Raw genomic sequence first — 25,576 nt, forward strand, 5'->3', positions numbered from 1 at the left:
GTTTGTCTAGGTTAGTGGAATGCCCTAATAAATCCCAGACTGCTAGGTTGGGAAGACCAGACAGTAACCTATTTCAGTAACGCAACTTAAGTAGTAGCTTGGACAAGGGTGATGGTAGTGGAGGGGTAAGGATTGACAGGATTCTGGATGTATTTTGATGGTAAATAAAATTGGTTGTCCTGACAGAATGATCTGGGAAGCGAAAAGAAAAAAGGGGAAAAGGATAACTCCAAGGCTTGATGCAGCTGCTGTTGACAAAAGTGGGAAAGTCTGTGGGTAGGGCAGCTATTTCTTCTATTGAGAAGAAAGTTTAGGAATTTAGTTTTGGACATGTTGAGTTTGAGTCTATTATTAGACATTCAGGTAGAGATGATGAATAAAAAGTTGGACATTATGAGTCTGGAGTTAGGGAGAGAGGTCAGGATTAAAGACCAAAATTTGGTCATCAGTGGCATTTAGGTGTTATTTAAAGCCTGAAGACAATGAAATTACCAAAGTAGTGAGTGCAGATACAAAGAAAACCTAAGGACCAATCCCTGGAGTCCTCCATTAACAGTCCAGTGAGAAGAAAAGCCAAGGAGAAATAAAAGGAGCCAACATTGAGGTAGGAGATAACCAGAAGTGTGTGCTTACCTGCAAGCCAAAGAAGAAAGTATTTCAAGGAGATGACAGCAAACAGCTGTGTCAAATGCTGCTGACAGGTCAAGGATTATGAAGAGAATCAATGGCTTCATGGAACTTAGCAACATGGAGGTTACTGGTGAACCTGAGGAGCTCTTTTAGTGCAAGTTCAGATAAAGGACTGATTGGAGTGGGTTTAACAGAATGTAGGAGAAAACTTGGCAATAGCAAGTATAGACCACTCTCTCATAGAATACTGTTGCAAAAGGAAATGAAAAAATTAGGAATTAGCTGGTGAAGAAGTATGTTGAGGTTTTTAAATGTTCTTTCTTTTTTTTTTAAGATGGGAGAAATAACAGCATGTTTGATTGCTGGTAAAAACGATCCAACAAAGAGAAAAAACTGATGAGGTAGAAAGTTTGAAGCTGAAGCAACAGCCCTGAGAGAAAATTGGATCTAGTACAAAAGCAGAGACAAGAACATGGACAGTTAATCTAAGGAAACAAGCAGGAAGTATTGGGGCAGATGGTGGTCGGTACATGAGGTGGTGGGAGTCTCTTCTGATTGCTTCAGTTTTCTTAGAAAAGGAGGAAACAAGGTCATAAGCTGAAAGTTGAGATGAGAAAAGACATATTGCACATTGGAGGAAAAGAATTAAGAAATAGTCACTTAGGAAGAATTGGAGAATGAATAAACCAGGAAGACAGTGTGACCACCTGGCGGCATTAAGGACCCACTCGGGATTTGAGTGTGGCTGGGTCCTTTTATCCAGACACACTCAGCTACACAGGTGCAGGTGGAAAGAAGGCTGAGTTGATTTTATAGGATTATGGTTTTGTCAAACAAGCAAAAAAGCAAAGCAAAGGGATCCAAAGGAATTATTAAAATGACCACGAAATTTAAGTTGAGTAAGAACCTAAGGGGAAGGAAACAATAATATGAATGGAACTGGAGATTCTGGTAGGTCCAAAAGACAGCTGGTTGGGTTGGGGACCTAGAAGGAGTGAACTATAAAAATAGGAAGTAGTGGTCAGAGCAGAATACATGGACTGGTAATTTTGGAGGAGCTGTAGTTACTGACAATGCAAGAGGGTATTACCCTTGCAGTTTGTGAATGAGGTAACGTAGATGAGAAGAGCACTGGAGGAGAGTCTATGAAAGGAGAGGCCAAAGGTATTGGAAGGATCAGCACGTACAGTCTTCTCAATGTTAATATAAAGCCCACGAGAGCACCAGAGAGAGGGACAGTGGGCCTGGAGCTCAAATACTTGAGAAATGAGGAGGAAAGACGTGGAGGCTGGTAGGTGACAGCAATTGTGGTAAGGGGTGATGGATTATACACAACCCAAAGATGAGGATTTTGGGGGAGGTGAGGAGACTGGTGGGAAAGCAGCAAAGAGAGGGATGCAGACACCTAGCCCACTTCCAGCACATTGGTAGGAAGGCTATGGAAGAAAAGTAACAGCTACAACTGCACAATGGAGACGAGTTTGCAAAGGAGCAAGAAAGTAAAAGGAATGTGTAATAGCTTGAGACTAGATCTTATGGATGATAGACTATGAATTCCACACAGCACAGCAAACGAGTATGAAGAGATGTACAGGGATTAAGAAAAATAAAAAAAGAGAGACAAGTGTAGACCTTTTATGAACTGAAGTGCAGATGAAAAGCTACCTGGAAGTCTGGAGGTTCTGTTGCAACTGAACATACATGACTTCTGATACACCCACATGTGTCCTAAGAAATGGAAATTGCTGGGACAGAAGCATTTTTTTTTTACTTTACAAATAATTTTTTACCATCTGCCTGAAATACTCCGGAATGTACCATGGTAGTACATTAAACTATCCAGAATCACCAGATCTCATTCCCTATTCTAGGTGCCATGTATTTAAGTTGTTTAAACTAGCCAGATAGGTTAATTTAGATAGTGTGCTAGAGAAACTATTTAAATTTTGGACGAAATGAACATTTCATCTGTTGGTTTCACACACAAGTCGAAGTTTTAAAATGAGACAATATCATCCTTTACCCTGTATTCTGATTTACCTTGGGGACAAAAGTATTTTTAACTTTAAAATTAAAATAATTATACTACTTTATTTCCCATGGCAATGTATGAGTCTCTGTGGAACTGGTGACAACGGATTAGCAAGAACGTTTTCACTTTTGCCAACATGATAAGGGAAAAAACATTGTTTTACGGTGGCTTTCCGTATTAGTGAGGTTGAATATTATTTTACATTTATTAGCCAGCTGTATTTCCTCTTCTGTAAATTTGTCCATTTCAAAAATTGTGTTGCTGCCATCTGCTTATTTGCTTATAAAATTGATTTATACTTGTTAGAATGGGCATGGCGCACATACCCCTAAAGAGCAGGAGAAAGATCAAAGGTGATGGTGGAGTAATACAGAGAAGGTAGGTTTTAACAAATGAGTATGATTGCTGAATCATTAAATTGATATCTCTTTTAGTCTCCAGTATCTTAGAGGAGCTAGAAGTAAAAACCTAAAATTGTGGCATTGTAACCCATATCAAACTCTGAAATCTGTTCTACAACTAATTGTGCTGTGCTTTGAAATTTATTGCTTTTTTGTATATCTGTTATTTTTCACAAAAAATAAAAAGTGATGATAAGAAATATTATGTATTCCTTCTAGCCTCCAATGTTCTGGAGCAGTCAGAAGGAAAAATCTGAAATGATGGTATGGTAGCCCATGACAAACTCTGGGATTTGTCCTGAAACTACCTGTTGAAGAGTGCTTTGAAAACTATTGCTTTTCTCTTTCTTTGTTTTAAATACATGTTACATTATACAATAAAAGAAAGTTTAAATGAAAAAAAAGAAAGAAATCATAAAGTGGAAACAACCCAAGTGTCCACTGACAGATAAATGGATAAGCAAAACATCTTATATCCATATAAGAGGATATTACTCAGCTGTAAAAAGGAATGAAGTTCTGATACACACCACAGCATGGATAAACCTTGAAGACACTACGCTAAGTGAAATAAGCCAGACACAAAAGGACATATATTGTATGATTTCACTTAGAAATCTCAAATAAAAGCAAATTTATAGAGCCAGAAAGTAGATTAGAGGTTGCCAGGGGCTGGGGAGAAGGGGAATGGAGAGTCACTGCTTAATGGGTCGAGTTTCTGTTTGGTCATGGATGGTGGTGGTGATAATAGCAGATCACTGTGAATATCATTAATGCCACTGAATTACATATTTTAAAATGGTTAAAAATGCCAAGTTTTAGGTATGTATGTTACCACAATAAAAACAAATAAACTAAAAAAAGAAAGAAATTGATTTATACTGCTTAAAAAGAATGTATTTTTCTATTTTATTCTGCTCTTAATGACCCACACACGTCAATGATTCAAGTTCCTCATTTCTAATCTTTCAATGGCTCATGATAAACCACACAAGGCTCTGTATGTTTTCTCTTCCCTAAATTTCTCTGTACTCCATACCAGAGGATAGCAAATTAAGGCTCACCTGCTAAATCTGGCCATACCCATTAGTTCTGTACTGTCCACGACTGCTTTCACACTGTAACAGCAGAGATGAATTGTTGCTACAGAGCCTATATGGTGCACAAAACTGAAAATATATATCTGGCCCTTTACAGAAAAAGTATCCCTGCTCTGTACCCTTCAGGGCCCCTGAACTGTTCCAAGAAAACAATAGGCTGTTAGGTTCTTATTTTTGCTGACATACTCTCTGCTCCCACCCTCTCTTACTAATCCTCCCGGGTGCCTACACAGATTTATATTATAAAAGGTATAACTACATTTCTCTGCGCTTATTTACCTCTCCATCCTCTTTCCACTGTGTAATTCTCTTGAAGACAACAATCAATACGTAATTAAGCATTTAATGTCTAGAATGAATGGCACACAAAGTCCTTCATAGTTTGTCATCTTTCTCATCACTCCCCTGCTCTTCTTTTATTCAATCAAAATTAACTATTTATATTTTTATTTCATTAAATATTTTTCCAAAACATTATTTCTAAAGGTAGCATGATCATCAATGGTTCTAGAGTTTTATATTAGTTTTTTCAAAGTTTTGATTAGATACCATCAAGCCCTAATCATTTATTTGCATCTGTTTAGTAGTTCACCATCATTTGCTGAAATACTTAGCTTTAACTCTTTCCTTAGTAAAGACAAAAGCAAACACAATTGCTTGCACTCTTTTCATCTATGGCACCTGAGGATTAAGGGGTTCTATTGATGGTTTTCCCAATGGATTCAGAGTCAAGTGTAAAATGCAACTCAATTGTGGATTTTTATCGTTTTAATTTTCAGTACAAAAGTAGTCTGCCACACCTTGTAGACAGTCTTGTTCTCTTTATCTGGAATATCTTTGTTATTATTTTTTGCTTTCCTCTGCATTTCTCCATCAAGACTTAGTTTTCTTTGACAGAGGTTTCATTAAATGTATTCTTCAATTTATTTATTTAATGGACCTTTTCACTTCACTTATCATCCAAACTTGATTATATAGTTCCCCTTTTACTTTCAATGACTCTCTTTGATTTTCCCTCCATTTGTGTTGAGATCATAATTAAGAGTATTTCAACCACAAGTACTTGTTGTATTCATTTCAAAACCCAGATTTATATATTCATTACCCATTACATATCCAGGCAAGGCTTTCTTTTTTCCTTTTCTAATATATATGCAGATAATAAAAACCCTATCTTGTTTAATTTTGTAACTTACCCATTCATTATTGCTAGCTCAGTTTAACTATCTTAATAATGTGATCCATGATCTATAGTCACAAGACTAAATATATTTCATTAAAGAACTTAAAAGTAAAGAGCATGAACTTTGCAACCATGCAGATCTAGATTCAGATTCAGGCTTGAACACTCTTGAGTGCTTTGGAAAAATACTTACCTATCTTCAGTTCCCTTATCAGTAAAATGGAATAGCCACGTTTAGCACAGGTTATGATAATAAATGAGAATAATGTACATAAAAGTAATAATGCATGCTAAAATAATGCCTAACACATTACAAAGAAAGAATGTGAATTCACTCCATTTTTTCATCCATCACAAGCAATAAAAGCCATAAATACAACATTTTCTCAATTTATTTTTAGACCATTATTAAATTTCGTTAAATAAAAGAGATTTGGCAATATGGACTATAACATCTGGATATTCATATATTTTGATCCGAAATTTTCACTTTGGGTAATCTCCTAATAAAATCTAGAATATAAACAGTATTTTATGTACAAGGATGTTCCCTGTGTTTATAACCACAGAAAATTTAGAAACTTGCTTACTGTCCAACAGGAAAATGTTTAATCATGAAGAACTCAAATGAACATTATGCGGTCATTAAAGATGCTGACAAAGTAATTTAGCATAAGAAAATGTTACGGTGTTAGTGAAAAAAGTAGAATACAAAATTATTCATAAAGTCTCAACTGCGTAAAAACTGAACACAGAACAAATAATGGAAGGAAATAATCAAAAGGCTTACAGTAGTTAGCTCTGGTCCTGATATTATGAGTGCTTTTCTACAATTTTCTAAAATAATAATGATGACAATGATTACAATGACAGTCATAATTTATGGAGTGGTTACTACGTGCCAAGCCCAGTTCAAAGAGCTTATTGTATTAACTTACTTAACCCTCAAAACATTATGAACTGAGAAAACTGAGGCTCACTGAGATTGAATAACTTCCCCAAAGTCAAACTGTCAAGGGAGGCGGTGCCATAATTCTTACCCAGGCTGGCTCCAGAGGTCCTATTCCTAACTACTGAGAAGTTTTTTTTTTTTTAAACATTAACCATTAAATTAAAAAAAGGATACATCATTCCAAACCTTGAACTCTTCAACAGTTATCAGTTTTCTCTCAGTTCTAAATTCAAATACTTGCTCCGCCATTGGGTGCCATGTTGGAAGAAGATGTAACTGCCATTCCTGTTTAGGTTCTCTATCTACTCCAGAAAATTCCAAGACATATCTGCAGCCCTATTTCCTATTCCGACATCTCATTTAGCCACTGAAATTCTGGAACTCTAACATTCCTTACCCATTAGACCTACTGACACACTTAAAGGAGCCCTAGTGGGGAGGGCCTGGAGCAACCACGACCGCCTTTTCTCCTACACTAGCCCATACAACTACAAATCAGTTACCACCCTGCAAACTTCCTATCTTCCACCGTCAAGCTCACCCCTCTGCAAACATGCCCACGGGATATCTACCATGGCGCTGGTGGAATGGGACCAACTAGGAAGAGCCTCAACAGCTGGGGAGTTTCCCTTTGTAGAGCCTTTTCAGAAGATTTCCAATCCTTCCCTTTGGGAGACTTCTTTTCCCCCGTCTTTGAAAACCTTATCAGTGAATTTTTTAATTCTCTCAGCAATCTCATCCTTTTACTACCAAACCAAACTGTTTTGGTTTTTTTGGCAGGTAGGTGTCTTTGTGGCACCAAGATATATTCAAGAAATCAATTCCAGTAGGAAATATTCAAAATTAATCACTGGGCAATAAAAATAATTCCTGCTTACTGCTGTGCCCCTTTATGCAGTTTACATCTGAAAAATTTTTTTCATTACATATGTCATTGCTTTCTACATAACCAATTTATTTTCTTAAAAAAAAAGTTTGCTATTTCCAACATGGTTAAGTGCAAGAGATTCTTCTAAATATAGGGCATTTATATTTCAATACACTTCATTTACAGCATTTAGAAAAACTGAGTTCATATGATGGCTTTAATATTATATAAATAAGAAAAAAGTGCAGTTATAAAAACAATGAATGCATTAATAAATGCTGATATTGGAAATATTTACAACCAGTATCATATATTACATTTTAACCAAAACTTTATTCTGCTCATATTATATAATGGTAATACATTTATTTGATTACTTTCCAGTGGAAGCAATTTAATAATACCTTGAATACCTAAGACTTTCAAAGATGTGACCATATTACGCCAATCCAGGGTGGGAGCCTCTTTGGGAAAAAGAAAATGGAGCATTAGGCTCACTTTAAATTATGTGGAATAAAAACTGCATGCCAAATTGTCAAGTGCTTATGCATCACGTATGTTGGGTAGTAAAAAGGAAATCTGTACCTTCAAACTAATACTTCCCTCTTCAAGTTGCAAATTTTCAACTTGGGGCATCCATTCTCCAACAAAACTGGGGTGTGGGGCAAGATGAAAGCAGAAAACGGAATTGCTTCCCAAAAAATGAATCCTCTCCAGCTTCGCTAGCATAACTTCTTTGCCATTCTAATATGAAAGGGTTGATATAATAGCAAAACTTAAACCCAGCAGAAACTTTACCCTAAAATTGAGGTACTTCAGGACAGCCATTTTACAAACCTAACAGGCACTCGGCTATACTGTACATCTTGCATTTAAAAAGCATTTTTTCCTTAGGGGGAAAAAAAAGGTACCACTTATGTACTCATCATTGAAGGTATCACTGCTTCAACGCAGGATTACTAAACTTCTCAATACAACTGCAAGAATCAATTAGTGCACCACCTCCAACTTTAAATTTCTAATTTTAGAATCTACTGATGGACCAACTGATCAGCGTCAAGATAACGGACCTGTATTACAAGCAGTCCTTGTAAAACCCTGCTTTTTTTTCAAAAATCAATCAACAAATAAGACGTAGCCACGCTTCCAGGAGGAAAGCAATTCCCGCAGCCGGGAGCTCCTCGGCAGCTGTTTCCTGCTGCGTGTGGCACGCGCACCAGCGGCGGCAGGAATGCAAACCCCACACGGACCCACGCACAGCCTGTGCAGTCTCCACTATTAAAACCAGGTAACCGCGTCGAGGGCCCCGAGGCCCCCGGGAGGGAGGCCCGCCTGGAGATAGAGGAGCGCGGCGCGGGGCAGGCCGGCGAGGCCCGCGGGCCGGGACAAAGGCTGACCACCGCCGACGGCGGGCCGCCCCCAGGGTCCCCAGGGCCGCGGGAGCAGACGCTCCTCCACCGCCGCCCCTAACGGGCTCCGCGTGCCCTCGGACACCGCAGCGGCCGCCCGCGGCCCGGGCCCCACCGAGGCTCGGCCGGCAGCTGTTGGCCTTCGAACCGCGCCGCCGCCGCCGCCGCCGCCGCCGCCGCCGCCGCCGCCGCCGCCGCCGCCGCCGCCTCCAAACGGCCGGGAGAGCGCTCGGCAGGCAGCCCGGCGCGCCTCCCCCCGCGGCCCCCGAAGCTGGCCTCCGACCCGCCCTCAGCCCGGGCCGCGCTCGCCCACGCCACCTACCCGGTCCCACACCATCCCAGAAGCTCCGGCGCTCGGGCTGTCGGCCGCGGCGGCGCAGCCTCGGGTCCCAGAAATGGCTGCGGAACAAAGGGAACCTGGGCGCGGACGACGGCCGGTCCGATTGGCCGGGGGGCGGAGCCCCGCGGGAACGTGCGCGGCGGTCGCCTTGGCAACGGCGGCGGGGCTGGGAAATCGCCGTCTGGGCCTGCGGGGCCTGCGCCGGGGGAGGCGCGGAGAGGGGGGCGCGGAGGGTTCGCGAGGTGAGGCGTCCGGTGAGGCCGCGGGTGAGGCGCGGGGGCGGCGCAAGCTGAGGCACTGCCTGGGCCTGCGCGGTGAGGCGCGGGGTGGGACAGGCGCGGAGGAAGGCGCTGCGTGGGCCTGCGTGGCCTGCGCGGATGAGGCGCGGGGCAGGGCCAGGCGGGGGGCGGGGCGCGGCGCGGCGCGGCGTGGGCTGAGCGCTGCCTGGGCCTGCGGGGCCTGCGCGGGGATGGGCCTGGGCGGGGCTGAGCGGAGCGCTGCGTGGGCCTGTGGGGCCTAAGCGGTGAGGCGCGGGGCGGGGTGGGGCGGGGCGGGGCGAGGCGCGGCGTGGGGCGGGGCGCGGGCTGAGCGCTGCCTGGGCCTGCGGGGCCTGCGCGGGCATGGGCCTGGGCGGGGCTGAGCGGAGCGCTGCGTGGGCCTGTGGGGCCTAAGCGGTGAGGCGCGGGGCGGGGCGAGGCGCGGCGTGGGGCGGGGCGCGGGCTGAGCGCTGCCTGGACCTGCGGGGCTTGCGCGGGATGGGGTGGGGCGGGGCGCGGCGGGGCGGGACGGGACGGGGCGCGGGCTGAGCGCTGCCGGGACCTGCGGGGCTTGCCCGGGGATGGGGCGGGGCGCGGCGGGGCTTCCGCGGGGATGGGGCGCGGCGGGGCGGGGCGCGGGCTGAGCGCTGCCTAGGCCTGCGGGGCCTGCGGGGCCTGCGCGGTGAGGCTCCTCTGCAGCTCGCGTCCCCGCCGGGGGCTGCCCGCGCCCCTCACGGCCTGCCGCAGCCTCCGGACGCTGCCCTGCGCGGTGGGCCCGCGAGCGTCAAGGCCCGGGAAGTGTGGGCCGGGCGGGGCGCCCACAAGGATGACCCCCACCCCAGACTGCCGTCTAGACCCCAGAAGCGACCCGCACTCCGCCCGTCCTCCGCACGGAACATGCTGCCTCCCGCGCCGCGCCCCAGGGCGGGTGGGGACGAGCAGGCCGGCTGCGGGGAGGCGGGCGGAGGTGGCGGGCCGCTCGGCGTGGAGGCCGCTTCCAGCGTAAGGTGAAGCGACTCTTCCACCTGAGCCGCGCAGCTCCGGTGTGTGCACGTGAGGCCGCAGCTTCCTGCGCGTGGAAGGGAGGCGCTCTTGCCCCCTTCGCGGCCCTCCCGAGAGAGGAGCCAAGTCTTCTCTCTTCCCAGCAGAAAGGGATTCGACGTGGCGAGCGTGGGCGCGCGCTGCTCTTTGAAGCCCGTGGTAACGCGCAGAGGGGCGTGGGCTCGGCCCCCACCCGACGGCGCGCGGACCCCTGCGCCTCGGCCGCCCGCAGGACCCCGGCCCGACCCCGCCCCGCGCCGCGGAGGGCTGCAGCGGTGCTGGGCACCCGCGCTGCCCAGGACGGAAAGCGTTTTCAATTTTCACCTAAAGAGCTTATTTGTTAAGCAACTTCTGAATAATTCTCATTTGCAACGAGTCATTTTGTAGGGACAATTAGTTTAACTTAAATTTACAAGAAAAAGGACCAATATTATCACTAGGAAATTGAACATAGCGAGAAAAAAATATTTTAAATAACTGAAAAATGTCAGATTTCAGTGTTTTCTGAGGTTAATTTGGTAGTAGGCGAATACATTAAAAAGACCCTCCCACAAATAAGAATAGACGACTACGAAAAAAAGTTTAATGTGAACCTTGGGAAATGGTAATTTATTGTATCTGCAGGGTATTACCAACAATAAGTTTATTTATCCAAATACAAACATGACATTTCTGCATTTGGAAAGTTACACTGTGGAAGAGAGCGCATGATCTGTACAAATCAGGGGGGTGTATGGTCTCTGCATTCTAGTTTCCTGAAGAAAAGCAGTAGAAATGCTTTAAAAATGTAGAGGCGTAGCGAATAACTTAAGATGCAAAGAACTACAGACAAGCAGTTAGTAAGGAATTCACATGATTAATAGTTGTGAAATAATTTAAATGAATTTTTTTAAGTTTAGCATATGTGGAACACTTATTGGCCAAAATCTTTTGAAAGGAAAAAAATCGGATTGCCAATTGTGAAATTGAGATTAAATTGAATATCCATTCTTTTATGAAATTGAATTAAAATGCTTTATAAAATAGTTTTGTGTTTAAGAATAAAGATGTTTAGACATGTAGAGTTTATATGTTTCTGCTAGGTTAAATTCAAAACTCGTTTTAAGTAGTGAATCTTTTTACTGTTAACAAGGATTTATTAATATAGCTTATTGTATTTTACTTTTTCAGTTATTTTCTCCTTGCGCAGTTTGCATATGACATAGCAGATATCTGGTAGTTTTTCTCTGTATACCCACATATATACAAAATGCACATGAGATAAAATTTTGAAGAAATTGTTGGTATTTTTAAATAACATGCTGAAATTTAAAATAGTTAAACTTTTCTTTTAACCTCAAAACCTGTTATACATGTGTTTTTAATTTATGTGTTAAAATTTTTTTATTAGGTGAATATCAAAGAATGGTAGATATTACAAAATACAATTTAAGGAAGAAAACAAACCTCAAAGGTTTCACCTAGGAAGAAAAAGATACTCATTCTGTCAGATGTAGCATTGTCAAAAAAGAAAAAAAGCATGAAGTTTGGAGGGCGAGGACCTATGTGCATATGCTGGCTTTACCACTTATGAGCATTGTTGGCCCAGTCTTTTTGAGCTTCGCTTTCCTTGTCTTATGTGGGATTAAATAAGATAAGTATGTAAAGAGCTCATTAGCAGAATGGCAGATAGTTAGAGGGCAATAAATGATTGTATTACTAGATATTAATATACCATATAAAAGAACAAATGTTTTACTGAGAAGGAATGTTTATTGAATAAAAGATAGGTCTGGGAGCCCAAAACATTTTAAATAAATATATTTAATAGGAAAGTGGTGAGTAAGGAAAAACTCAGTGAGAGAAGTGAAATAATCTTTTAAGGTACAGGTAAGCTTCTAAAACAGAATACTTCTGAGAAATATTTTTTCCATTTTATCCTTCTGGAAAGAAATGGGATTTCTTATTCTATTCTTCATAACATTATACAGTTTAAAGAACTGCATTCTCACTGAAATATCTTCAGACTGGCATTAAGGAAAAAAATTTAATTATTTAGAAGGACTTAATCCAAATTTTGGAAGAGTACAGTTTTATGGTCACTATTGAGAAATCTGTAGCTAATCTACAGGTATTTCTCATTCAAGGCAAACCCAATATATATAAAAAAGATAAAGTATTAACTGGGAAAGGTTATCTTTGAACTTCCTATAATTATAATTAATACCTCCTAAGGATAAAAATAAATTTTATTTATGTAAAAGTCTACATAGACTACTGCTTCTGGGAAGATGGAGTGGACACATTTTTCTTTCCACAAAGTGTATCTAAGTCCTTGGACATTACGTGTAAAATAAAAATGAGAAAACTCTGAAAAGTAGAGAGGAAAACAGATCAATTAGGGACTTTGGGACCCAAGGTGGTTAGTTCCCAGGGTTTTCTTTTGCTTCATTTTTACTAGACGTAGAGATGAAGAAGTCAGCCAAAATGGCATAGGCAAAATGCCCGAAAGAAAGCCTACTTTCTCTAGCCTGAGTACTAGAAAGAGCAGAAAACTCTTAGATAAGAACTGCTCTGCTGTGGCCAAACACCACTGGGAAAAAAAAAGGTACCATACTACCCATGCTAGCAAAAGCTTAGTGGAGAGCCTGGACTTACACCCCCACCAGGCTGTAACAAAGCACCCCAGTGATCCTGCCCTGCCCTACCTCTCTCCCCATCCCCAAACCAGGGTGGTGGCAGAGTAGGGAGCCACCTACTCTGGGGATAAAAGTAGGGAGCTGGGACTTTTATCCCCACCAGGCAGTAACGAGACTGCCCGCCCTCCCATCAGTGTATCAACTGAGGTCTTTTGGGGAGCCTGGACTTCTGCTTCCACCCTGCGGTAACAGAGTTCACCATTTTGAATGTCAGCTGAGACTGATGAGCTTGGACTTCTCCCCACAAGCTGGCACAACAAGGTAGCATACCCCACTGCCACTACCCCTGCCAGACCTGTATCATAAAAAGTCAGCAGAAACAAAGTTTAAACAGATTCAAAGCCTCATAACATAATTCCCTAAAAGTTCAGGTTTCAATTGAAAATTCCTCATCATATCCAGAACTAGGAAGTCAAAGTGAGTTTAAAAAAAGATGAATTTGCCAACATCAAGATGTTAGAATTATCTGACTAGGGTTTCAAAGCAGATGTCATAAAAATGCTCAATGTGCAATTGTGAAAATGCTGAAACAAATAAAGAAGAAAGAAATAAGTCTCAGGAAAGAAGTAGAAGGTATAGAGAAGAAATTTTCCTTCCTGAAACATAGAATTCTCAGAGGGGTCCTAGGTCAGATAAATCCTGAAACTCAGAGGGACCAGCCTCTCCAAAATTATCAACTAATTTCACCCCCCCCATTTACTGTGGACACCCCTTCTTAGCCTGAAAAAGTCAGAATGGGCATTGCCTAAAGATCCCTGATAGATTGGGAAGATTAAAAGAAGAGGAGGAGATATAACAGAGAAAATGGGATTTAACAAATGAGTATGGCTGCTGAATCACTATTCACTATATTAATATTCCTTCTAGCCTCTAGTGTTTTGGAAAATCTGAGATGGTGGGATGGTAGCCCTTGACAAACTCTGGGATCTATTCTGTTACTACTTGTCGAAGTTGTTTTGACAGTTATTTATTTTTTCTTTCTTTGCTTTGAATGTATGTTATATTTTACAATAAAAAAGTATTAAAGAAAGATGATCAACATTTGCCAACATCGAGATGACAGAGATATCAGAATTATCTGACAAGGATTTCAAAGCAGTTGTCATAAAAATGCTTCAGTAAGCAATTGTGAAAATGCTTGAAACAAATGAAAGAAATTGAAAGTCTCAGGAAGGAACTAGAACGTATAAAGAAATATCAAATGAGAATTTTAGAACTGAAAAATATAATTTGAAAACTCAATGGATGGGCCCAACAACAGAATGGAGGAGACAGAGGGGGAAAAATCAGTGAACTTGAAAATACAATAATAGAAATCACCTAGTCTGAACGACAGAGAAAAAAATAAACCGAAAATTAAATGAATGAGCTTCACAGAGCTGTGTAACTATAACAAAAATCTAACATATTAGGATCCTGCAAGGCAAGAAGAGAATGGGGCCAAAATACTCAAAAAAAAAAAATAATAATAATGCTGAAAACTTCTGAAAGGTGGCAAAATACATAAACCTACAGATTTAGCAAGCTGACTGAATTTTCAGAAAAGGTGCCATGACAATTATCAGAAAAATTAGTCTTTTTAACAAATGGTGCTGTGACGACTGGATAGCCACGTGCAAAAGAGTGAATTTGGACCCCTACTTCATACTGTATACAAAATTAACTAGAAATGTATCAAAGAACTAAAATGTATGAGCTGAAACCATTAAATTCTTAGAAGAAAACATGGAATTCAATCTTCATGACCTTGAGTTAGGCAAAGCCTCCTTTGTGATGATATAAAAAGTACAATTGACAAGAGAAAAAATATAGATAAATTTGACTTCATCAAATTTTAAACCTTTCATGCCTCAAAGGACACCATCAAAAAAAAAAAAAAAAGTGAAAATACAAATCACAGAATGGGAGAAAATGTTTGCAAATAATACATCTTACAAGACTTGTATCCAAATATATAAAGAATTCTTACAACTTAATAATAAAAAGACAATCTAGGGCGGGCCGCGGTGGCTCAGCGGGCAAAGTGCTTGCCTGCTATGCCGGAGGACCTCGGTTCGATTCCCGGCCCCAGCCCATGTAACAAAAACGGAGAAACAGAATACAATAAAACAAGAAAATGTTTAAAGATGTTTCCCTTTCTTCCTTCCTTCCTTCCTTCTATCCTTCCTTCCTTCTCTCTGTCTTTCCTTTAAAAAAAAAAAAAAAAAAAAAAAAAAAAAAAAAAAAAAGACAATCTAATTAAAAATGGGCAACAGATCTCAATAGGCATTTCTCTGAGGAAGATATACAGATTGTCAACAGGTAGGTGAATACATGTTCAACATTATTAGTTATTAGTAACAATATGGGTAAATATAATAAACTTTCATAATTTCTAAATTATGTTTGATGATTGAAGCAAAAATTATAACATTGATGTAATTTTAAGTTCATCTAGAGGAAATATTTCAGACAGTTATAACTGGTTGAGGGTAACGAACTATAAAAGGAGGTAAGTTTTCTACACTTCACTTAACTGGAAAAATGAGAACAGTACACTGTGATAAGTTATGGATAGAGATTTATACACATATACATACACATACAAACATACACATATATACAACCAGTAAAAAACTGCACAAAGTGATACCCTCAAATATACCACAGATAAATTAACATGGAGTTCTAAAAGATGTTCAGGTAACTTACAGGAAGGAAGGAAAAGAAATAGAGAAATGAAAAACAGAAAACAGTAAAATGGTAGATTTTTTCAGTCTTCCTAGAGGTTTTTCAATTTTCCTGATAATTTCAAAGAACCTATTTTTGTTTCGTTGATTTTTCTTTATTGTTTCTCTGTTTTCAATTTCATTGAATTCTAATTTTTATTGTTTTTTCTGCTTGCTTTGGGTTTGTTTTGCTTTTTTCTTTTTTTTTTAAATATTCTTATTGTAAAAACTTAACATATAAACATATATTCTTTTTTTTAAACATATGCTCTTGACATAAAAATATTCCATACATACAATTGGCTCACAATATCATCACATAGTTATATATTCATCACCATGATCATTTGAGCATTTGCATAACTCCAACAAAAGAAATAAAAAGAAAAAAGAAAAAACTTGTACATACCATACCCCTCACCCCTCCATCTCATTGACCACTAGTGTTTCCATCTACCAAATTTATTTTACCCTTTGTCCCCCCGTTATTTATTTATTTATTTATATCCATATTTTTTACTCATCTATCCATACCCTAGATATAAGGAGCATCAGACACAAACTTTTCACAATCACACAGTCACATTGTAAACGTTATATGTTTACATAATTGTCAAGAATCTAGGCTACTGGAAGACAGCTCAACAGTTTCAGGCACTTCCCTCTAGCCACTCCAATACACCATAAACTAAAAAGGGATATCTACATAATGCGTAAGAATACCTCTAGGATAACCTCTCAACTCTGAAATATCTCAGCCACTGAAACCTTATTTTCTCTTATTTCTCTCTTCCCGTTTTGGTCAAGAAGGCTTTCTCGATCTCTTGATACCAGTTCCTGGCTTATCCCAGGCTTTCTGTCCCATGTTGCCAGGGAGATTTATACCCCTGGGAGACATGTCCCACGTAGTGGGGGAAGCAGTGAGTTCACCTGCCGAGATAGCATTTAGAGGGAGGCCACATCTGGGCAACAAAAGAAGTTCTCTGGGGGTGACTTTTAGGCCTAATTTCTAGTAGAGTTAGCCTGTCCTTTGCAGGAATATTTCATAGGGGCAAACCCCAAGATCAACGGCTCTACCTGTTAATTTGGTTGTCCCTACTGCTTGCGAGAATATCAGGAATTCTCCAAATGGGGACATTGAATTTTCTCCCTTTCTCCCCATTTCCCCAAGGGGACTTTGCAAATATTTATTCACTGTTCAAATCACTCTGGGATTTATTGGAGCACCACACCAAGCTAGACAAACCTATAAAATCTCATGTACTATTCAAGGTTCCATGTACTTATGGTATTCAGTTAAACTGTCCATATACATTAAATTAGGAAATGCACTAGTCAAAATATAAATTTTGTACCAAATAAACATTTCTTGCTTTAGTCTCACACATGTTGAAGTTTTAAAGTATAAATGATCATCAGCTTTCAACATTTTGCAATATTGACATTGCTTTGTTCTTCTCATGCAAAAACATTTTTTTTAATTGTACATTTAGTCATTATTATTGTACACTCTAGGCATTCCTAGATTATACCATCTCAGTCTTTATCATCTATCTTTCCTTCTGGTTTCATATGTGCCCACAGTCCTCCTCCCTCTATCATTCTCACATTCATCTTCATTCAGTGTACTTAGATTACTGTGCTACAATCAGGTAATATTGTGCTATTCATTTCTAAATTTTTCAATCAGTCCTGTTGCACAATCTGTGTCCCTTCAGCTCCAATTACCCAATCTCTACCCTATTTCTATCTCATGATCTCATGATAACCTGTGTTCTTAGCTGAAATTCTACAAGTTCACTCATTAATGTTAGTTCATATCAGTGAGACCATACAGTATTTGTTCTTTTGTTTCTGGCTGATCTCTCTCAGAATAATGTCCTCAAGGCCCATCCATGCTGTTATATGCTTCATGACTTTATTCTCTTACAGCTGCATAATATTCCATCATATGTATATACCACAGTTTGTTTAGCCACTCTTCTTTTGATGGACATTTGGCTGTTTCCATCTGTTGGCAATTGTAAATAATGCTGCTATAAACATTGGTGTGAAAATGTCTGTTTGTGTCTTTGCCTTCATGTCCTTTGAATAGATGCCTCGCAATGGTATGCTGGATCATATGACAATTCTATACTTAGCTTCCTGAGGAACCACCAAACTACCTTCCACAGTGGTTATACCATTTTACATTCCACCAACAGTGGATAAGTGTGTGTCTCTTTCTCCACATCCTTTCCAGCACTTGTCGTTTTCTGTTTTATTGATAATGGCCATTCTGATGGGTGTGAGATGGTATTGCACTGTGGTTTTGATTAGCATTTCTCAATAGCCAGGGATGTTGAGCATCTTTTCATGTGCCTTTTAGCCATTTGCATTTCCTCTTCTGAGAAGTATCTGTTTGTGCCTTTTGCCCATTTTGTAATTGGGTTGTTTGTCTTTTTGTTGTTGAGTTGAACAATCTCCTTATATATTCTGGATATTAGACCCTTATCTGATATGTCATTTCCAAATATTGTCTCCCATTATGTAGGCTGACTTTTTACGTTCTTGACAAAGTTCTTTGATGCATAAAAGTGTTTAATTTTGAGGAGTTCCCATTTATCTATTTCTTTCTTCAATGCTTATGTTTTGGGTTTAAGATCTAGGAAACCACCTCCTATTATAAGGTTTATAAGATAATTCCCTACATTTTCATCTGAAAGTTTTATGGTCTTAGATCTAATGTTTAGGGCTTTGATCCATTTTGAGTTAGTTTTTGAATAGGGTGTGAGATATGGATCTTCTTTGATTTTTTTGCATGTGGATATCCAGTTCTCCAAGCACAATTTATTGAAAAGACTGTTCTGTCCCAGGTGAGTTGGCTTGACTGCCTTATCAAAGATCAGTGGTCCATAGATGAGAGGGTCTATATCTGAACACTCTATTCAATTCCATCAGTCAGCACATCTGTCTTTATGCCAGTACCATGCTGTTTTGACCACTGTAGCTTCGTAATACGCCTTAAAGTCAAGTAGTGTGAGACCTCCAACTTTGCTTTTCTTTCTCAAGATATTTTTAGCTATTCAGGGCACCCTGCCCTTCCTGATAAATTTGGTTACTGGTTTTTCTATTTCTGCAAAGTAAGTTTTTTTTGGGATTTTAATTGGTATTTCATTGAAACTATAAATCAGTTTAAGTAGAATTGACATCTTAACTATATTTAGTCTTCCAGACCATGAACATGGTATGCCCTTCCATTTATTTAGGTTTTCTGTGATTTCTTTACCAATTTTCTTTATAGTTTTCTTTGTATCCTTAGTTGTTGTTTTTTTTTTGTATAGGTTTTTTGTATCCTTAAATTTATTCCCAAATATTTTATTCTTTTGGTTGCAATTGTAAACAGAATTTTTTTTCTTGATTTCCCCCCACATTGCTCATTATTAGTGTATAGAAACACAGCTGATTTGGGGGCATTGATTTGGTACCCTGTCACTTTGCTGTACTCATCTATTTGCTCTAGTAGTTTTGTTATGGATTTTTTTTGGTTTTTGACGTAGTATCATATCATCTGCAAACAGTGAGAGTTTTACTTCTTCCTTTCCAGTTTTGATGCCTTGATTTCTTTCTCTTGTCTAATTGCTCTGGCTAGAACTTCCAACACAATGTTGAATAACAGTGGTGACAGTGGACATCCTTGTCTTGTTTCTGATCTTAGGGGGAAAGCTTTCAGTCTCTCCCCATTGTGGATAATGTTAACTGTGGGTTTTCATATATTCCTTTTATTGTGCTGAGAAAGTTCCCTTCTATTCCTATCCTTTGAAGTGTTTTCAACAAGAAAGGATGTCAAATTCTGTCAAATGCCTTTTCTGCATCAATCGAGATGATCATGTGATTTTTCTGCTTTGGTTTGTTGATATGGTGTATTACATTAATTGACTTTCTTATGTTGAACCATCCTTGAATACCTAGGAGAAATTCAACTTGGTCATGGTGTATAATTCTTTTAATGTGCTGCTGGATTCGATTTGCAAGAATTTTGTTGAGAATTTTTGCATCTGTACTCATTAGAAAGTTTGGTCTGCAATTTTCTTTTCTTGTATTGTCTTTGTCTGGCTTTGGTATAATGGTGATGTTGGCTTCATAGAATGAGTTAGGTAGCTTTACCTCATCTTCAGTTTTTTTGAAGAGTTTGAGTAGGATTGATACTAATTCTTTCTTGAATGTTTGGTAGAATTCACATGTGAAGACATCTGTTCTGGGCTTTTCTTCTTTGGGAGCTTCTTGATAACTGATTCAATTGATTTACTTGTGATTGGTTTGCTGAGGTCATCTTTCCTTCTCAAGACAATGTTGGTTGTTCATGCCTTCTAGGATGTAGTCCATTTCATCTATGTTGTCTAGTTTATTAGCATAAAGTTGTTCATAGTATCCTCTCATTACCTCCTTTATTTCTGCAGGGTCACTGGTTGTGTCTCCTCTTCCATTTCTGATTTTATTTATTTGCATCCTCTCTCTTCTTCTTTTTGTCAACCTTGCTAAGGGCCCATCAATTTTATTGTTTTTCTCAAAGAGCCAACTTCTGGTTTTGTTGATTTTCTCAGTTGTTTTCATGTTCTCAATTTCATTTATTTCTGCTCTAATCTTCATTATTTCTTTTCTCTTTCTTGCTATGGGGTCAGTTTGCTGTTCTTTCTCAAGTTCTTTAAAGTGAACAGTTAATATCTTTATTTTTGCTCTTTCTTCTTTTTTTGATATAGGCATTTAAGGCAATAACTTTCCCTCTTAGCACTGCCTTTGCTGCATCCCTTAAATTTTGATATATTGTGTTTTCATTTTCATTTGCCTTGAGATATTTACTGATTTCTTTTGTAATTTCTCCCTTGATGCAGTAGTTGTTTAAGAGTGTGTTGTTGAATCTCCATATATTTGTGAATTTTCTGGCCCTCTGCCTTTTATTGATTTCCAATTTCATTCTTTTATGATCTGAGAAAGTGTTTTGTGTGAGTTCAATCTTTTTAAATTTATTGAGACTTGCTTTGTGACCCAGCATATGGTCTGTCCTTGAGAATGATCCATCAACACTTGATAAAAAGGTGTATCCTGCTGTTGTGGGGTATAATGTTCTATAAATGTCCATTAAGTCTAGTTCATTTATTGTATTATTCAAATTCTCCATTTCTTTATTGATCCTCTGTCATGGTCAGGTTCATGTGTCAACTTGGCCAGGTGGTGGTACCTGTTTGTCTGGTTGGGCAAGTGCTGGTCTGTCTTTTGCTATGAGGACATTTCATAGAATTAAATTATGATCATGTCAGCTACATCCGCAGCTGATTCCATCTGAAATAAGCCAAGGGAAGTGTCTTCTTTAATGAGTGATGCTTAATCTAATCACTGGAAGCCTTTTAAGGAGGATTCAGAAGAGACAGTTTCTCTTCCTACTTTGACTGGCAAGCCTCTCCTGTGGAGTTTATCCAGACCCTCCGTTGGAATCACCAGCTTCAAAGCCTGCCTTATAGATTTTGGACATTATGTTCCCACAGTTATGTGAGTCACTTTTATAAATTTTATATTTACGAATATTTCCTGTTTCTGTTTCTCTCAAGAACCCTGACTCACACAACTTAGTACCAGGAGTGGGGTGCTGCTGCTGCAGTTTGCAAATACCAGACATGTTGGATCAGTTTTTTTGATGGATAAGGGGAAGATTTTGGAGGAACTGTGAAGAGAATGATGGAGAAGTCCTGGAGTGCTTGAAGAGACTGTTGTTGTAAGTGGAATCACTGCCAATCTGGACAAAGGGGGACACAAAAGGTACAAATTGGAGTTTGCAGAGTGAGAACCATGGAAGTTTGGGTCTGAAGCCAAGAAACCCCGGGCCAACAGAGTGGACCCACCCATATACATGGAGAGGGTGAGTTTGCCCTGAAGGGCGAGGATGAGTCTCCTACCTTGTTACAGTGGAAGAGTTGTGCTGCCTCACACCTTGGAAAAGGTACAGCATGCTCCTTGGGGACTGGGGAGAGCCTGGCTGCCACCACATGGAGGTGGTTGAGCATGTACCTTGGAAATAGCAGAGAGCCCAGGTGTGACTCTGATGCCTGGGGAGGGTACAGCCGAGAAAAGGTGGTTTCCTCAGTGTCCCCCAAGGTTGATTCAGAAAGAGGCAGGCCACTGCATAGGCCCTTGGAAAGGGTGGGACTGCCACTTTCTAAAGCTGAATGATAAACGACTTTCAGACTTTGAAATCCAGCAGTGTTTGCCCTGCAGGTCTCCCTTCCAATATCCCCCTATGGATTCTGTGACTGTCCCTTCTTTGCATATTGGCACCAGGTAACTTGTTTTGAGATTCATAGGTGCACAGCCAAAAGAGAATTTGTGCCACTTTAATACCACTTAAGGTGATGCATATAGTTGCCAAATTGACAAGGGATGGACATGTGATAGTTAGGTTCAGGTGTCAACTTGGCTAGGTGAAGGTGCCTGGTTCTGTTGCTGTGGACATGAGCCAATGGCATGTGAACCTCACCTGTTGCTGATTTCATCTGCAGTCAGCTAGGAGGCATGCCTACTGCAATGAATTATGTTTGATTTAATTAGCTGGTGCTTAAATGAGAGCATTCAACATAGCACAACAAAAAGCAGCTTAGCATACCTCATCTCAGCACTTACAGCTCAGCCCAGGCCTTTGGAGATGCAGAAAGGAATCACCCCGGGGAAAGTTGTTGGAACCCAGAGGCATGGAGAGAAGGCCAGCAGAGATCACCCTGTGCCTTCCCACGTCAGAAAGAAACTCAATTGCAAGTTAGCTGCCTTTCTTCTGAAGAACTACACGTTAACTAAATAAATCCCCTCTTATTGAAAGCCAGTCCATCTCTGGTGTGTTGCATTTTGGCAACTAGCAAACTAGACCATCCTCTGCTAGATGTTCTAACCATTGATGAGAGTGGGGAATTCTCACACTCAATAGTCTCTAACTATTATGGTATATGCGTCTATTTCTCTTTTCAGTGTCTACCTCATGTATTTTGGAGCACTCTGGCTTGGTGAGTAAATATTTATGATTGTTATGTCTTCTTATTGAATTGTTCCTTTTATTAATAAAAATATTATATTTTAATAATAGAAAGAGTGTTCTCCTTTGTCTGTTTTGTTTTACATTTGAAGTCTGATTTGTTGGATATTAGTATAGCTACTCATGCTCTTTTCCGATTGTTGTTTGCATGAAATATCTTTTCCCAACCTTTCACTTTCAACCTATGTTTGTCCCTGGGTCTAAAATGCATCTCCTGTAGACAGCATATAGATAGGTCCTGTTTTTGAATCCATTCTGCCAGTCTCTGTCTTTTGATTTGGGAGTTTAATCCATTAACATTTAGTGTTATTACTGTAAGGGCAGTACTTTCTTCTACCATTTTGCCTTTTAGATTTATGTCATACCTAATTTTTTTCTCTTTCAATTCTTACTGATAGTCTTCATTTTCACACTCTTTTCCATAACTCTCTCTCCTGTCTTTTCCTATCTGTCTCTAGTGCTCCCTTCAGTATTTCTTGTGGAGCTGGCCTCTTGGTCACAAATTCTCTCAGTGATTTTTTTCTGAAAATGTTTTAATTTCCCCCTCATTTTTAAAGGACAATTTTGCTGGATATAGAATTCTTGGTTGGCAGTTTGTCTCTTTTAGAATTTTAAATATTCCATACTACTGTCTTCTCACCTCCATGGTTTCTGCTGACAAATCTACACACAGTCTAATTTGGCTTCCCTTGTATGTAATGGATTGCTTTTCTCTTGCTGCTTTCAAAATTCTTTCTTTCTCTTTGACATCTGACATTCTGATTAGTAAGTGTCTTGGAATATGTCTATTTGGATCTATTCTATTTGGGGTACACTGTACTTCTTGGATCTGTGATTTTAAGTCTTTCATAAGAGTTGGGAAATTTTCAATGATAATTTCCTCCATTGGTCTTTCTCTTCCTTTTCCCTTCTCTTCTCCTTCTGGGACACCTACAACATATATTCACGTGCTTCATCTTGTCATTCAATTCCCTGAGTCCATATTTTTCCTCTCTTTTCTCTATCTTTTCTTTTGCTTGTTGGATTTCAGATGTCCCATCCTCCAGTTCAGTAATCCTTTCTTCTGCCTCTTGAAACCTAACATTGTAGGTTTCCATTGTTTTTTTCATCTCTTCTGCTGCGCCTTTCATTCCCATAAATTCTGTGATTTGATTTTCAGACTTCTAGTTTCTTCTTTTTGTTCACCCATTGCCTTCTTTATATCCTCCCTCAATTTGTTGATTTGAGTTTTGATGATATTTTCTATGTCTGCTTGGACAGCCTGAATTAGTTGCTTCAACTCCTGTATCTCATTTGAACTGTTGGTTTGTTCCTTTGACTGGGCCATATCTTCAGTTTTCCTAGTATGACTCATTACTTTCTGCTGGCATCTAGGCATTTAATTTCCTTAGTTAGTTTCTTCTGGAGATTTTCACTCTTTTACCTGGGATTTTCCTGCTGAATGGCTTTGTTGTTTGTCTGTTCTCTGACATCCAGCTCAGCTTATTAGACCTTTGGTTAATGGATCGTACTTTTCAGTTCTTGTTTTCTTGTTTCTTGCTGTGCCTATATGGTGCCTTTTTACCCCCTTAGGAGGGTCTACTTAGGTATTATAGGCCCCAGCCAGATTTTCCCAGATCAGACTGGCCTCCTCTCAGGAGAAAAGAGTCACCTGCTTCAGTTTTCCCTGAGGATGAGACCCAGCAGATTGTCAGACTTTCCTATGAAGCTCTAGACTCTGTGTTTTCTTATCTGCCCAGTATGTGGTGCTTATCTACCTGCGGGTCCCCCCAGCAGAAGGTAGTGCAGTACCTTTAACTCCAGCAGACTCTCCCTGCTTGGGTGAGGTGGAGACAGAGGAGAGGTTGTAGGCTGGCTTTAATCGCTTCAGTTTTCCAATCCCTGGGGCCTGAATTCCTTGAGGGAGGTATTCCACCTGAGCTGGGCCCCACCCCTCTCCTGGGGAAGGCACAACCTACAGGGAATTACCTCCTTTCTCTTGACCAGCCTCTTTGTCTCTCAGACAAGCTTAATTCCACCTTTGCCTGGGGCAGTTGGAGCCTGCGAGCAGGTAAGCCATAGAAACAAAGAAAAGGAAAAAAAAAATCCTTTTCAGAGCAGGACTCCGTTCCTCCTTCCTTGGGTGTGTTAATCAGGAACTTAAGTTGGTGTGTTTTTCTACATATCTCCTGGTCCCATGTACCACCTATTTTTTTAGGGTACAAACTTTTTCAAGTATTTTATGCTGTCCAATCCAAAAAACCTCCCCCATTAGCCCTGCCCCCTCTGTGCTGGGGCAAAATCTAGTAATTTTAGCTTTTATTCAAGGTTCAGGTGAGCTGGGGGCCTATTTTTAGTAGTCAGAATTTGTGAATTAATTCCACAATTGGAGCTTGGTTGCACTCAGCCCTTGCTGTTAGTGAAGTCCCTTTTCTTTCTGTCCCCTCTGGGAAGCAGCCTGTGGGGGAGGGGTGCCGGAAGCCGAGGCTTGGGAGACTCACGGTTCTGGGTAGGCTCGTAGCTGGTCCAGCTGGTCCAGACTGATATATGCTGTATGTCTGGTCACTGATGTGGCCCCAGCAGTTGTTCTGTACTTTTCCTGGCTGTTTACTAGCTGCTCTGCAGGACAGACTAAATTCCATTCCTCACTAAGCCGCCATCTTGGATCAACTTTCTATTTTGCTTTTTTCTTTATTCGTGAAGTGGGAGATTAGAAGTGTGTTGTTTAGTTTACAAATGTTTGGAGATTTTCCTGTTATCTTTTTTTTAAGCAATATATGCAGAAAAGTGAAGATTTCAAAGTACATTTTAACAAGTACTTTGTTACATGAGAAACTAAAAAGAAATATCATATAATGTTTCAATAATCATACTCATTTGTTAAATCCTATCTACTCTCTACAACTCTTCCTTCTCATTTGATCCTTTTCTCAGTTTTTAGGGA

General features: G+C 40.3%; 2 protein-coding genes across 17 annotated transcripts in view; one reads left to right on the forward strand and one right to left on the reverse strand.

Annotated features, from left to right (window-relative positions):
• Positions 1 to 9,030, reverse strand: part of TNPO1 (transportin 1) — a 108,413-nt gene extending 99,383 nt beyond the window's left edge. For both annotated transcript variants that reach the window (XR_013167193.1, XM_077139488.1), the window contains exon 1: positions 8,898 to 9,030. Coding sequence is in view for 1 of the 2 variants with exons in the window: in XM_077139488.1 (XP_076995603.1) it covers positions 8,898 to 8,912 (15 nt within the window). In the remaining variant the exon portion in view is untranslated. The remainder of the gene's footprint in view (positions 1 to 8,897) is intronic.
• Positions 8,342 to 25,576, forward strand: part of LOC143665722 (uncharacterized) — a 121,324-nt gene continuing 104,089 nt past the window's right edge. For 9 of the 15 annotated variants that reach the window (XR_013167195.1, XR_013167199.1, XR_013167202.1 and 6 more), the window contains exon 1: positions 15,211 to 22,624. The gene's annotated coding sequence lies outside the window, so the exon portion shown is untranslated. The other 6 variants (XM_077139492.1, XM_077139491.1, XM_077139493.1 and 3 more) reach the window with 6 other exon arrangements.

This window comes from Tamandua tetradactyla, chromosome 21, assembly GCF_023851605.1.
Source record: "Tamandua tetradactyla isolate mTamTet1 chromosome 21, mTamTet1.pri, whole genome shotgun sequence".
NCBI lineage: Eukaryota > Metazoa > Chordata > Mammalia > Pilosa > Myrmecophagidae > Tamandua > Tamandua tetradactyla.